This window comes from Phyllobates terribilis, unplaced genomic scaffold (assembly GCF_046119375.1).
Source record: "Phyllobates terribilis strain yellow unplaced genomic scaffold, ASM4611937v1 Scaffold_4__5_contigs__length_816908805, whole genome shotgun sequence".
NCBI lineage: Eukaryota > Metazoa > Chordata > Amphibia > Anura > Dendrobatidae > Phyllobates > Phyllobates terribilis.
Window position 1 is genome coordinate 800,829,327 of NW_027362764.1, and position 14,031 is coordinate 800,843,357.

The window sequence follows — 14,031 nt, forward strand, 5'->3', positions numbered from 1 at the left end:
GCTGGCACATTAACCCCGCAATGCTGTGATCGAAGTCGATCACAGCATTGCGGGGTCAAGGGTAGGTAAGCGCCGGTACTCACCTCCTCTCCGGCGTCCCGCGGTGTCTGTGGCAGCTCCCAGATGTTGTCATGACAATCCGATGTCGTCATGACAACATGCTGGTCACCAGACAGCAAGCAGTGCACGACCAAAGTAACTTCTCCCTGTGCAGCGCTGACAGGCTGCATGGCATAGGGAGCTGCTGGTCTCTGTGCTATACAGCCGATCAGGCTGCAAAAGGTGAAAGTCCCATAGTAGGACAATGTGTAAAAGTAAAAAAAAGTGGCAGAAAGTGAAAAAAAAATTGTAAAAAAAAAATAATAATCCCCAAAAATAAAAATATATTGTACCCATAATATTTATTTATTATGAAAAAAATAAATAAATAAACCAATAAAAGTACACATATTTGGTATCACAGCACCCAGAACGAACTGACCTATAAAATTGTCCCCTTTAGTGAACACGGTAAAAGAAATCAATAAAAAACTAATCAAAAAACGATGCTTTATCATCATACCGCCAAACAAAAAATGGAATAAATCGCTATCAAAAAGACGAATGGAAATAAAAATGGTACCGCTGAAAACGTCATCTTGTCCTGCAAAAAACAAGCCACCATACAACTCCATCAGCCGAAAAATAAAAAAGTTATAGCTCTTGGAATAAAGCGATGCAAAAACAATTCTTTTTTCTATAAAATAGTTTTTATTGTGTAAAAGCGCCAAAACATGAAAAAACTATATAAATGTGGTACCGCTGTAAATGTACTGACCTGAAGAATAAAGCTGCCTTATCAATTTTACCACACCCGGAGCAGAATAAAAAAAAAAGAAAAAACAATTCCTGAATTGTTGGTTTTTGTTTATTCTGCCTCCCAAAAATCGGAATATAAAGCGATCAAAAAATGTCTCGTGCCTGAAAATGGCATCAATAACAACGTCAACTCATCCCACAAAAAACGAGCCGTCACATGACTCTTGGCCGAAATATGGAAAAATTATAGCTCTCAAAATATGGCGCTGCAAAAACTAGTCTTGGCAAAAAAATGCGTCTTTTAGTGTGTGACAGCTGTCAGTCATAGAAACCCCATATGATTCTGGTATCGCTGTAATCGCACCGACCCGAAGAATAAAGTCATCTAATCACTTATACCGCATGAGGAACGGCGTATAAAATAAACTCTAGGGTTGGGGTTGGGCTAGGGTTAGGGTTGTGCTAGGGTTAGGGTTGTGCTAGGGTTGGGGTTGTGCTAGGGTTGGGGTTGTATTAGGATTGGGGTTAGGGTTGTGCTAGGGTTAAGGTTGGGGTTGTATTAGGATTGGGGTTAGGGCTGTGTTGGGGTTGGGAATTTTACAAAAGTAAAGAAAAAAAAAATGACGACAATATGGCGAATAGTGTTGAGCTCACTACTTGAGTTTGTGACATGGCGTCCGCTTTTGATTCCAGACAAATTTGCGTTTAAAAAGTCACACAGTGCTCCTTCCCTGCTGAACCCTGCCGTGCGCCCAAACACTGTATTTTAAACAGAAAGGTCTGTGGGTTTTTTCGATGCAATGATTGCAAGATGTGTGAACAGATGAGCCCAGGAAAGTCGTTTGTTAGTGCTTCGACTGGTAAGAGGTTCTTTATAAGGGACTTTTGTAATTGTAAAACGGATAGTGTCATTTATAAAGCCACCTGCTGTAGTCCGCTGGATTATGTTGGGAAGACTTGTAGAAAATTTAGACGTAGAGTGGGAGAACACCTAGATAGGGAACAGAGGCGGGTGAAGATGAGGTCCAGCATGTGGCCGTCTTTGTGGGTGGGTGTGGAAGACCACTGGGTAAGACCAAAGGAGGAAGTGAGGGATAGAAGCTTAGAGGCAGCTGGGAGGGAAGTGTCAATGGGGATGTTGAAGTCGCCCATGAGGATAGTGGGGATGTCAACGGAGAGGAAATGAAGTAGCCAAGTGGTGAAGTGGTCAAAGAAAGTGGTGGTTGATCCTGGGGGGGGCGGTAAATGACAGCCAGTTGGAGGTTGGACGGGGAGTAGATGCTCACGCAGTGCACTTCAAAAGAGGGGAGAGTAATTGAGGGCGGCAGTGGGATATGGGTGAAGGAGCAGTTTTCTGAGAGGAGGAAAACTATCCATTATTGGGACTCTCTGGGACCAATGGAATCGGGGGGGGGGGAGGGGATGTATTTAAACACGATTAGTGGAGGGTTTGAGTTACCTACCCTAGTTCTGATTATCAAAATGGACTGATCACTAGCATGCATTTATATATTATATATCTATACCCTGGACATTCCTTTGTATCAGCCTCCTGAGGAACCTTACTTTGGGGAAACGCGTTGAGGCGATGGGACACTGATCATAGACCTGAGATATGAGGCTTTAGACTTCTATTATCTATCTGGGACCTTTTTTCATTTTTGGTCATAAGTCTCTCATTGGAGACACGGGGACACTGACCAAAGGCCGAAACCTTCGTTATACATCCTGGACCATCTCCTTATGGGCAAGATAAGTCATCTATTTATATCACTCATTTTTTTCTTGCTGTGTTTTATATCATATGCCTTAGATTGCATCGGAATGTGGTGCAATTAGGATATATTCCAGGGCGAGCCAGGATATATAGGGATAGCCGACGTTGAGCAGGGGTTCCAAAATAGCCAACTTTAATTAGGGTGCCAACCTCCGCAGATAGGCAAGAATCAGTATAGGTGGTAATTTAGGGCCTGGTCAGTGGTATCTTAGTGTAGAGGTCTATGCTACAGTGATCCCATCTGTTTGTTTGATTTATGGACTACAATCACTTTGTTCACTGGGTTGCACTTATTCTTGGGAGGTACTGAAAGACTCGCCATACGATTCTATATAATCCTTTCTATCTGTATAAAGGAGGGGATTATTGGATTATGATAAATGGTATACTAGTTGTGTGCGATATCCCCTTCTTTTTTGTCAATTAGGACTCTTTGGAATTAAACAGTAGAGTCCAGTACCTTTAGTGTGGTTTCACATTAATGTATATGTTTGTCTGCTTTTTAATGAGATTTTTCTGATTAAAAGTTTTTTTATTCTGAGGTTACATGTTAGCTACCCAAACAGTGTATTTTCCCCACATATGGGGTATCGGCGTACTCAGAAGAAATTGCACAAAACTTTTTGGGGTTCATTTTCTCCTCTTACCTTTGTGATAATAAAAAATTTGGGGCTAAAACATCATTTTTTGTAGAAAAAGGTTTTTGTTTTTTTTTATTTTCACGGCGCCATGTTATAAACTTCTGTGAAGCACCTGGGGATTCAATGTGCTCACCGCACATCTAGATAAGGTTCCCTGAGGGGTCTACTTTCCAAAATGGTGTCACTTGTGGGGGGTTTCCACTGTTTAGGCACATCAGGGGCTCGTCAAACACAACATGGCGTCCGCTAATTATTCAAGAAATTTTACATTCAAAAAGTCAAATGGTGCCCCTTCCCTTCCGAGCCCTGCCGTGCGCCCAGACAGTGGTTTTCCCTCACATATGGGGTATCGGCGTACTCAGGAGAATTTGCACAACAAATGGTATGGCGCAATTTCTCCTGTTACCCTTGTGAAAATGCAAAATTGGAGGCTAAAAAACATTTTTGTGGGAAAAATGTGAACATTTTATTTTTACGCTTCAATGTTATAAACGTCTGTGAAGCACCTGGGGGTTCAGGGTGGTCACCACACATCTAGATAAGTTCCCTGAGAGGTCTTGTTTCCAAAATGGTGTCACTTGTGGGGGGTTTCCACTGTTTAGGCACATCAGGGGCTCTCCAAACACAACATGGCGTCCGCTAATTATTCAAGAAATTTTACATTCAAAAAGTCAAATGGCGCTCCTTCCCTTCTGAGCCCTGCTGTGCGCCAAAACAATGGTTTTCTCCCACATATGGGGTATCTGCTTACTCATTTTGAGGTCCATTTTTTAATGATACCCTTGCAAAAATAAAAAAATTGGGGTCTAAAGTAACATTTTTGTGAAAAAAAAAATGTTCATTTTTTTTCCCACATTCCAAAAATTCCTGTGAAGCACCTGAAGGGTTAGTAAACTTCTTGAATGTGGTTTTGAGCACCGTTTTTAGAATGGTGTCACTTTTGGATATTGTCTGTCATAAAGGCCCCTCAAAGTCACTTCAAATATGATGTGGTCCCTAAAAAAATTTTGTTGTAAAAATGAGAAATCGCTGGTCAACTTTTAACCCTTATAGCTCCCTAACAAAAAAAAAAATGTTTGTTCCAAAATTGTGCTGAAGTAAAGTAGACATGTGGGAAATGTTATTTATTAACTATTTTGTGTGACATATCACTCTGATTTAAGGGCATAAGAATTCAAAGTTTGAAAATTGCGAAACTTTCAAAATTGTCACCAAATTTCCACTTTTTTTCACAAATAAACGCGATAGTGATATCGAAGAAATTTTACCACAATCATGAAGTACAATATGTCACGAAAAAACAATCTCAGAATCAGGGGGATCCATTGAAGCGTTCCAGAGTAATTACTTCATAAAGTGACAGTGGTCGGAATTGTAAAAATTGGCCTGATCACTACCGTGCAAACCACCTTGGGGGTTAAAAGGGATTAAACAAAAGAATGTCTGAACAGCCAAATGAAACTATCACCAGCAGAAAATGTCAATAGGGGGAAAGAATATAAAACCGCACCCGAAAGGTGATGGGGCAGACAAATGAAAACACTTGTGTTATGCTAAACAGACTGCAGCCAGAATAAAAGGTGTGTCCGCTGTGGCTCAGTGGAAAGAGAAGCTGATCACAAAACACAAGCTCAAAGGTTCGAACCCAGAAGCCTGACAGACAAATTTTGACCTGGGGAGGGTCCTCTTTAAAGCACACATTTTGTCTCTTTCACCAAGGGGTTTCTTTTTCGCTGTTCCAGTTCCTATTTTTACTCGTATATTGAACTGTGAGATTTTTCCATCTGTCAGGGTGAAGATCTGACGATTATTAAAGTGGAGTTCAAAGCAGAAGAAGAAAAGATGTCGGGCGACCCACCGCGTGTGAGTAACGTGGAAGAGGACGTTCCAGTAGATGTTACTCCAGGTACGTAACAGTGAATGAAGAGCGTGAATGCGTGTCCTGTCAGAGGCCTGGATGTTTTATATGGTCTTACTTTACTTTAACATTTTGGGGGCACTAACAGAAGTTTATAGTGTAAACTACAAGAACAAAGAATTAATCACATAAGAAATCATACAACAAACACAGGATTCTCAAATTACTAAAACATTCCCATACTCTGCCAAACCAAAATGTGTGCAAAAAAGGTTTGTCCTACAAGAATGTTTTTCTTTTTTAAATACTGTAGCTGCATTGAGTGAAATCGAACAAATCACCCCAAATTATATTTCAGAAGATTCAATTTGCATCAAATAAATTCTGTGTCTCCAACCAAAAAGAACGGGATGGCACCACCCATATAATCATAGGGGAGATTTACTGTAGATATCAAACAGCACAAAAACAATACAAAAGGACAGTGTGTATAAAGCAGCACACCCCAAAATATGAATGCTGGGAGAAAATATCGTGACATCTTCATTGCGAAAAGATACATTAACAATAAGACAGAGACATATTATAAGGCCCTATCAGAGGGGTAAGAGGTAGACTTGTAATAAGGGTCATAATAAACCCACACAAGACACCCCCAACATATAAATGTGTGATCTAGTGACAGCCTAATACAATTAACAATCCCAAATATCGACCAAGATTATCAGTAAAATTGTAGTATATACACACAAAACAAGTCACCAAGAAGGTAACAAAAAAATGAGATCATATCAGATTGTCGGGGAGGGGGAACCTTTTTTCTGCCAGGGGCCATTGGGATATTTGTTTTATCACTCAGGGACCATACAAAAATTATCAACTTGACATTTACCCTGCTCTGTATGGTCACACATGTAATGACCTCATCCCTGATGTGACGGTGGAACTGCACCTGTCAGGTGAGAAGAAGAGGAGAAAAAGAACATACGACATAGAACCCAAATAATGAAAAAATACAAAATGTTTATTAGAGATAATACATTAAAATACATGGAGCTTTTAGGCACAGAGTGCCATGTGTACAAAAAACAAGAGGACCCCACCAAAAACCCTCACAACAGTGAAAGCGTAGTATAGGCCAGCAGGTAAGTATATGAATTCTTAAAGACACTTATCTCCTAGACAGTATGAAGAGAACCAAGTATCATAGAAGGTAGACAGGATTATTACAATAATAGACTAGGCAAATATGGGGATGCGCCTAAATATTAGAAATAGACCGCATGGCAGAAAGTTCAGGAGGTGATGACTTAATAAAGTGTAGTCATAGTCATAACATACCAGAGGGGAAGGGGGGTCCACCCCTACGCACGTTTCGGACGCAGCCTTCTTCAGGGGGCATAAGGAGTAACACATATGGTGCCTCTTTATAGGGAATCAGGAATATGAGGGGGCCGCACGCAGCTGTTGGAGGTTAGCACTGAGGACCTGGGTGACGCTTACCGCGTCACGGTGGGCGGGGCGAACCGCGGCGTCGGCATCATGTGACGGTCAGCTGACCATCACACAGGTCCTCACAGAGAGATGCCGAGAGCCGCGGGACGCACGGCCGGCGTGCAGCGGAAGCATACATGGTCGTCAGGGCAACAAATGGTAACAGCAAATAGATAAGGATTTTTATGCATAGTAAATCGGTAAGCTGCGGGGGACAGCTGTGATGGGGGAACAGACCAGGGACAGAATATATAAATACACGTGGTAGTAGAAAGAAAGAAAAAGAAGAGCGCTGCACAATAGCAGTAAAAAGTATGATAGAAAGAAAATATATATTAGCATTAGTGGCAAAAATGCATATAAGGTTGGGTCAATATATATCACTACAAAAGCAAATAGTCATCATGGAGTCCTCATAAGTATAGAGGTCCAAGGAAATAGGCCCAGATTTGGTTTATAGTGCAATATTAGTATGATATAATAGACCCAAATAGTACATCATGAGTATAAATTAAATTAAATATAATAAATAAAAAGAGATAAATTAGAATATAGATTGTATAGATAATAAGTATACAAAGTAGGAAAATCCCCAAAGTTGAAGTAACAATCACAGCGGTTAACTATATATAGATGGAAAAAACAGTAGAGGTAGATGTATCTTCACAAACTGGTTCACATAAATCTTCAAAAAGAGGGTAGAAAACGATGCGATGTAGGATATCCTCAAATGATGAGAAAAGGAAGAGGACCAGACTGTGTTGGCCATAGCAGGATGAGTGCTAGAAAAAAAATTGTGGGAACAAATATAGACATTAAAAACAAGTTAAAAGCATTGAATGGCACACATGAGGTAAGGGAGGGGCGATCACAAGAAAGGGACAAAGCTAAGACACTCATTAAGACCTTTTGGATGGACTGTATCTAAAAGCCAAATCCAACGAGCCTCCAATTGTGCAAGTCGTTGACTTGTGTTTCCCCCACGTTGAGTATTAGTAAGTTGGTCGATGCCTCGTACGCGTAGAGCCGAGCTGTCACAGTTATGAAAAAGTTTAAAGTGGCGGGGAATGGTCCTGAACGTGGAAGCATCCCGGTGGCCAACGGCAGCCTGAATACCAAGGACATGCTCACGGACTCTAACTTTTAGTTGTCTTGAAGTAAGGCCCACATATATAAGTCCGCATGGGCAGGTAGCAAAGTAAATAACATGTCTCGAAAGACAGTTGATGGCCTTATTTATAGGATATATTTTAGACCGTGAAGAATTGAAAAATTGAGTCGCATGTTCAATATTGGGACAGGCAATGCCGTGGCCACAGGGCCTACTTCCCGGCGCAGGACCAACCCAGTCAATAAAGCCACTAGTAAGTGCCGGTTGGTAATGGCTGTGAATAAGATGGTCGCGTAAATTCCTAGATCTCCTAACTGTGATACTCGGGCTATGGGGTATAAATTTGGCAATAACGGGATCAGTTAGGAGGATCGGCCAGGCCTTAGCAAGGCAGTTGCGCATCCGTGAGAACTGGGCATGGTAGTTAGTGATAAATCTAACTTTGTTGTTTTTATTGATCACAGTTTTTTGTTAGTATAATAAATCCGAGCGTTTAGAATGAAGAGCCCGGTTGAAGGTCTTTTTTACTGTTCTCCTACTGTAGCCTCTCTCGTAGAACCGAGATTTAAGTTCCTCAGATTGTTTGAGGAACTCTTGGTCATCTGAACAGATTCTACGTAGTCGGAGAAATTGTCCGACTGGGACTGACTGGACCATGTACTTAGGATGTGCTGACGAAGCGTGCAGTAGGGAATTGCTGGCGGTAGATTTCCTAAAGATACTGGTCTGAAGAAAGTCATATTTATCCCTATGGATGGTTACATCTAGAAACGTAATTTTATTTTTGTCATATTGGTAGGTGATATTTATATTGATGTCATTAAGGTTGAGAGACTGCATAAATAGCTGCAGTTCATCCTCAGGGCCCTGCCAGATGAAGAGGATGTCATCAATGTACCGCATCCAAAGGGGGATGTGGTCCATTGATGACGGCCCATCGTGCAGGGCGAGATCGCGCTCCCACAGCCCCAGGAAAAGATTAGCATACGCCGGGGCAAAAGAAGCCCCCATGGCGGTTCCCGGGAGCTGGAGATAGTATGAGCCTTTGAAAGAAAAGAAGTTGTGCATGAGGGAGAATTCTAAAAGTTCCAAAATGAATGAAACTAGATCCACAGACAAATTAGAGTGAGAAAGGAAAAAACGTGTAGCTCTGATGCCATCAGAGTGCCTAATACTGGTGTATAGCGACTCAATGTCGCCGGCCACCAAGAACATGTCATCACTAAGGTTCAAACCATCGACTTTTTTAAGAAGATCCCCAGTATCCAACAAGAACGAAGGAACGAAGGAAGGGTTTCCACCAGTGGTTGCAGTTTGGATTCAATCCAAATGTTCACCTTTTCCAAGAAACCACCTGTGCCAGATATGATAGGGCGTCCAGGTGGTGTCTTAGGATTTTTATGTATTTTGGGGAGTAGGTACAAGGTCGCTATCGAGGGCTCCCCGACAAGTAGCGCCGAAGCCAGTTCATTAGTTATTACCGCATTATCACTAGCTGTTTTTAAGATTTTTGAAAGTTTGGCGGTGAAGGACCTAAGGGGATTAAAGGTTAGGCGTTTATAGCAAAGTTCATTAGACAGCTGGTGAAGGGCTTCTTTTTCATACATAGTGGTCGGCCATATAACAATATTGCCGCCCTTGTCGGCTGGCTTCAGTACCACGTCAGGGAGACCCCGAAGCGACCATGTACGCTTCCGCTGCACGCCGGCCGTGCGTCTCTCGGCATCTCTCTGTGAGGACCTGTGTGATGGTCAGCTGACCGTCACGTGGTCGTCACATGATGCCGACGCCGCGGTTCGCCCCGCCCACCGTGATGCGGTAAGCGTCACCCAGGTCCTCAGTGCTAACCTCCAACAGCTGCGTGCGGCCCCCTCATATTCCTGGTTCCCTATAAAGAGGCACCATATGTGTTACTCCTTATGCCCCCTGAAGAAGGCTGCGTCCGAAACGTGAGTAGGGGTGGACCCCCCTTCCCCTCTGGTATGTTATGACTATGACTACACTTTATTAAGTCATCACCTCCTGAACTTTCTGCCATGCGGTCTATTTCTAATATTTAGGCACATCCCCATATTTGCCTAGTCTATTATTGTAATAATCCTGTCTACCTTCTATGATACTTGGTTCTCTTCATACTGTCTAGGAGATAAGTGTCTTTAAGAATTCATATACTTACCTGCTGGCCTATACTACTCTTTCACTGTTGTGAGGGTTTTTGGTGGGGTCCTCTTGTTTTTTGTACACATGGCACTCTGTGCCTAAAAGCTCCATGTATTTTAATGTATTATCTCTAATAAACATTTTGTATTTTTTCATTATTTGGGTTCTATGTCGTATGTTGTTTTTCTCCTCTTCTTCTCTAGATGTTTATCTACGATACCCGTATACTGACTATCCTTTGCCCGCTCAATATGGTCTGAATTGTTTTTTATAATGCGGACTGCTCTGTGGTATCTATTTTGACCTGTCAGGTGAGGTCTGATGTTAGGTGTGATGGATGATGTTGCTACTCGCAATGGTTTTTCCATCGTTCTGGAGCGCAGGCAAATTTTTGCAATGAATTTTGAAAAGAACTTGCAGCAGTAAGTTCTGATCACCGATTTATATTACACATGGATCACGTTACATACAACTCAGCAGTGTGGTCTACTATATACATCACATAGGAGACACTGAAACTACTGTATATAAATCACATAGGCTACACAGAGACTGCTATATATACATCACAGAGGGGACACCAAGACTGCTGTGTATACATCACATAGGAGACCTGGGACTGCTATAAATACATCACATGAGAGATGCCAGAACTGCTATATTTACATCACATGGGAGACACTGAGACTGCTTTCTATACATCACATGGGAGACACTGAGACTGCTGTGTATACATCACATGGGAGACACTGAGACTGCTGTCTATACATCATATAGGGGACACCTGGCCTGATTATACATCACATAGGAGACACTGAGACTGCCATATATACATCACATAGGAGACACTGAGACTGCTGTATATACATCCCATAGGATACACCGGGGCTGGAGCATATGCGTCACATAGAAGACACTAGGGTATCCACATCACAGGAGAAACTGGAGCCACGCTCATCGCAGGGGACGCCGGGGCACACATATTACAGGAGGGACTGGGACATATACATTACAGGAGAGGCTAGGGCACATATATGAGATGCTGAGGCATATATATCACAGGAGGCGCCGGGGTCACATATACATCAGAGGAGACATCGGAGGAACATATACATTATAGGAGGGACCGGAGGAACATATACATTATAGGAGTGGCCGGAGGCCTATATACATTAAAGGAGGGGCAGGGGCTTCCGCTGCTATTGTCGTCAGTGGGACTGGAAAGTACAACCACAAAGTACGTCCTGATGCAGGATGCAATCCTTTATTCCAAGCCCCGAACTGCTCAGTAGTGAACACTGCGTGCGGTGCATGCAGCGTTAATGGCAGTTAAAGGGCCAGTGGCCGGCATTATGGCCGCTGGCCCGAGCAATGACATCCCTGGGAATCTGTTCAGGGACGAAAGAAAACAAGGACGCGCGGCGGAGGTTCCCCACCCCTGCTCTAAATAAATAGAACAATCTCAAATCTGATCATTAGATAAGGAACAATAAGAACACAGCCTTGCACGATAAATAATATTGCTAAAGAAAATGGGAAAGGAGAAAAAAAAATACTTAAGGATGCAACTAAATTCTAAGGATTCTAATTAAATAGGACAATGTAAAGTCCAACCAATAAATAAGGAACAATAAGATCACAGAGCTGCACAATAAGTGATGATGTAATTAAAAAATATGGAAAATGAAACGAGGTAAATAGTTAGAGATGGCACAGGGGGTGAAGGAAAGAAAAATTCTCTTGCATTTTCCTGGTAAAAACGCCAGCTTCCTTAGGGGCGCTAGTAAGTATAAAACTAGTTGAGATCACCGTTGTAGGTATCCACCATCGCATAGGTTTTGGAGGTCCAGCAAGCTCCTCGGCCCACTCAAGTAAATTCCATATAAAGACAAAAAGCCGACGTCTCCTATAAAATCTTGGCAGCTTTATTACACTTTCATTAAAATCTGGTCACAAACAGGACAGTATTCCGGTGTTGATACGTTTCGACTTGAAGAGTCTTAATCATAACAGACTGACTAATCTTCAATTTAATATGGACTTCATCAACAAATAGTTACCGATACCTGAGCATCCAGTATGGTGCACCTATGAAGCAGAAGGTTGCATATAGATGGTAGTTTTCTGTAACGACAACGACCAAAGGACACACGCGTGTTATAAAAGAGGAGGCTGCAGAAAGAAAGCCACATTCAGGACTCTCGGCACCATCTTTCTTTTGGCCTCCGCTGTGGCTTCCTTTATTGTGCATGCTCTTCTGCTGCCCTCCTACCTGTGAGCATCCCCCCAGCTCCTCTCTTGACTGGTAGGTCTGGCGTGATGTTCTCCTTGCAGCGTGACACACACACGAGGCTGGCTACTCAGAAGAGGAACTCATGATACCGACAGGTAGAAGACAACTCGCAGAGTTTTGTCCGGTAGTCACAGAATAAAGATGTGGCCACTGGTCCAGGACCCTGCGAATTTATTCACTCATTTCTAGCTTTTACTTCTCCTCCTGCCGGATCGATTTTTGGCTTTGACTCTAAAAAATACAAAAAGCCACAGTTGTGTTTCCAGCGTAATACGAGTGTTATATATTTGTCTACTTTGAGGCTTTAAACATAAATCACAAAATCTATGTTTAATCCTAACAGAAAATCCCAGTAAGATTCATGAAGAAACAAATATGTTATCACTCGACTATAGAGTAGAAGATCAAGATATCATGCAGCGCTCCTCAGCAGGAAATCGTATTACCCTTAATCTGCATCCAGGACTTCACAGTACCGACCCATCGTATAACCCCCCTCATTATGAAGAACCTTCTCCTGACCAATCACAGATTGGAAGAATTCACACAGTGGACCGGCCATACCCCTGTTCAAAATGTGGGAAATGCTTTATAGTTAAATCGCATCTTGTTACACATGCGAAGACGCACACAGGAGTGAAGCCGTTTTCATGTTCTGAATGCGGGAATTTTTTTACAACAAAATCAAATCTTGTCGCACATCAGAGAATTCACACAGGAGAGAAGCCGTATTCATGTTCAGAATGTAAGAAATGTTTCGTAAGTAAATCGCATCTGGTTACACATCAAAAAATTCACACAGGAGAGAAGCCGTATACATGTTCAGAATGTGGGAAATGTTTCACAGAAAAAGCACACCTTGCTTCTCATGGGAGAGTTCACACAGGAGAGAAGCCGTATTCATGTCCAGAATGTGGAAAGTGCTTTAAAGACAGAACAAGTCTTGTTAACCATGAGAGAAGCCACACAGGAGAGAAGCCGTATTCATGTTCACTATGTGGGAAATGTTTTAAAGATAAATCAAATTTTGTTCGGCATAAGAGAACGCACACAGGAGAGAAGCCGTATTCTTGCCCTGAATGTGGGAAATGCTTTACAGGTAAACCAAATCTTATTATTCATGAAAGAATTCACAGAGGAGAGAAGCCGTATTCATGTTCACAATGTGGGAAATGCTTTACAGATAAATCGAGTGTTATTAAACATCAGAAGAGTCACATACGGGAGAAGACATTTTGATTTTCAATATGTGGAAATGTTTTACAAGTAAATAATATTTTAGAACTTATCAGAGAATTCACTTTGCATAGAAACTATATTCTTGTTGGGATGTGTGAAATGCTATTATTATAGTAAAATTAGCCTGGTTCTGCCAAAAAAAAAAAAAAAAATAAGTGAATAAATTTACCTGATCTCTGACCAGGATTCTTGTAGAAAATGATTGTGCCGTTGTAATTTTCTATGCAGTGAAACTGAATTGTCGCCAACAAACGTTTCTTCTCATTACTGTATACATCGTTGCAGCTGGACAAAAAACATGAAAAATGTTCAAATTCTTTTCATTCTATTCTTCTTTGGTTATATTCCAGTTTTGGATTCCAAATACTGACGCAGTGTAATAACCAAAATACACAAGTGTGAATGAGGTCTGATTGCTGTCTGTTTCCTATTGTTTCCATCCATGAATAGTGCACACGGCCCATTTAGATTCTTCCAAGCATCTAGATGGGATTAGTCCGCTGCCTCAGAGCAAACTATATAACTAATATAACTATAACTAATATAACTAATATAAACTATGTAACTATATACTATGTAACTATGTAAACCTCGGCTCTGTCCTTCAAACTGCACATCCAAGCCCTCACCACCTCCTGCCGCCTCTAACGCAAAAATATT

General features: G+C 41.8%; 1 protein-coding gene across 1 annotated transcript in view; it reads left to right on the top strand.

Moving 5' to 3' along the window:
• LOC141266110 (uncharacterized) overlaps nt 1-14,031 on the top strand; it is an 86,268-nt gene that overhangs the window by 20,007 nt on the left and 52,230 nt on the right. The window contains exons 6-7 of the mRNA XM_073680050.1: nt 5,008-5,122; nt 12,476-13,345. Coding sequence (XP_073536151.1) covers nt 5,008-5,122; nt 12,476-13,345 — 985 coding nt within the window. The remainder of the gene's footprint in view (nt 1-5,007; nt 5,123-12,475; nt 13,346-14,031) is intronic.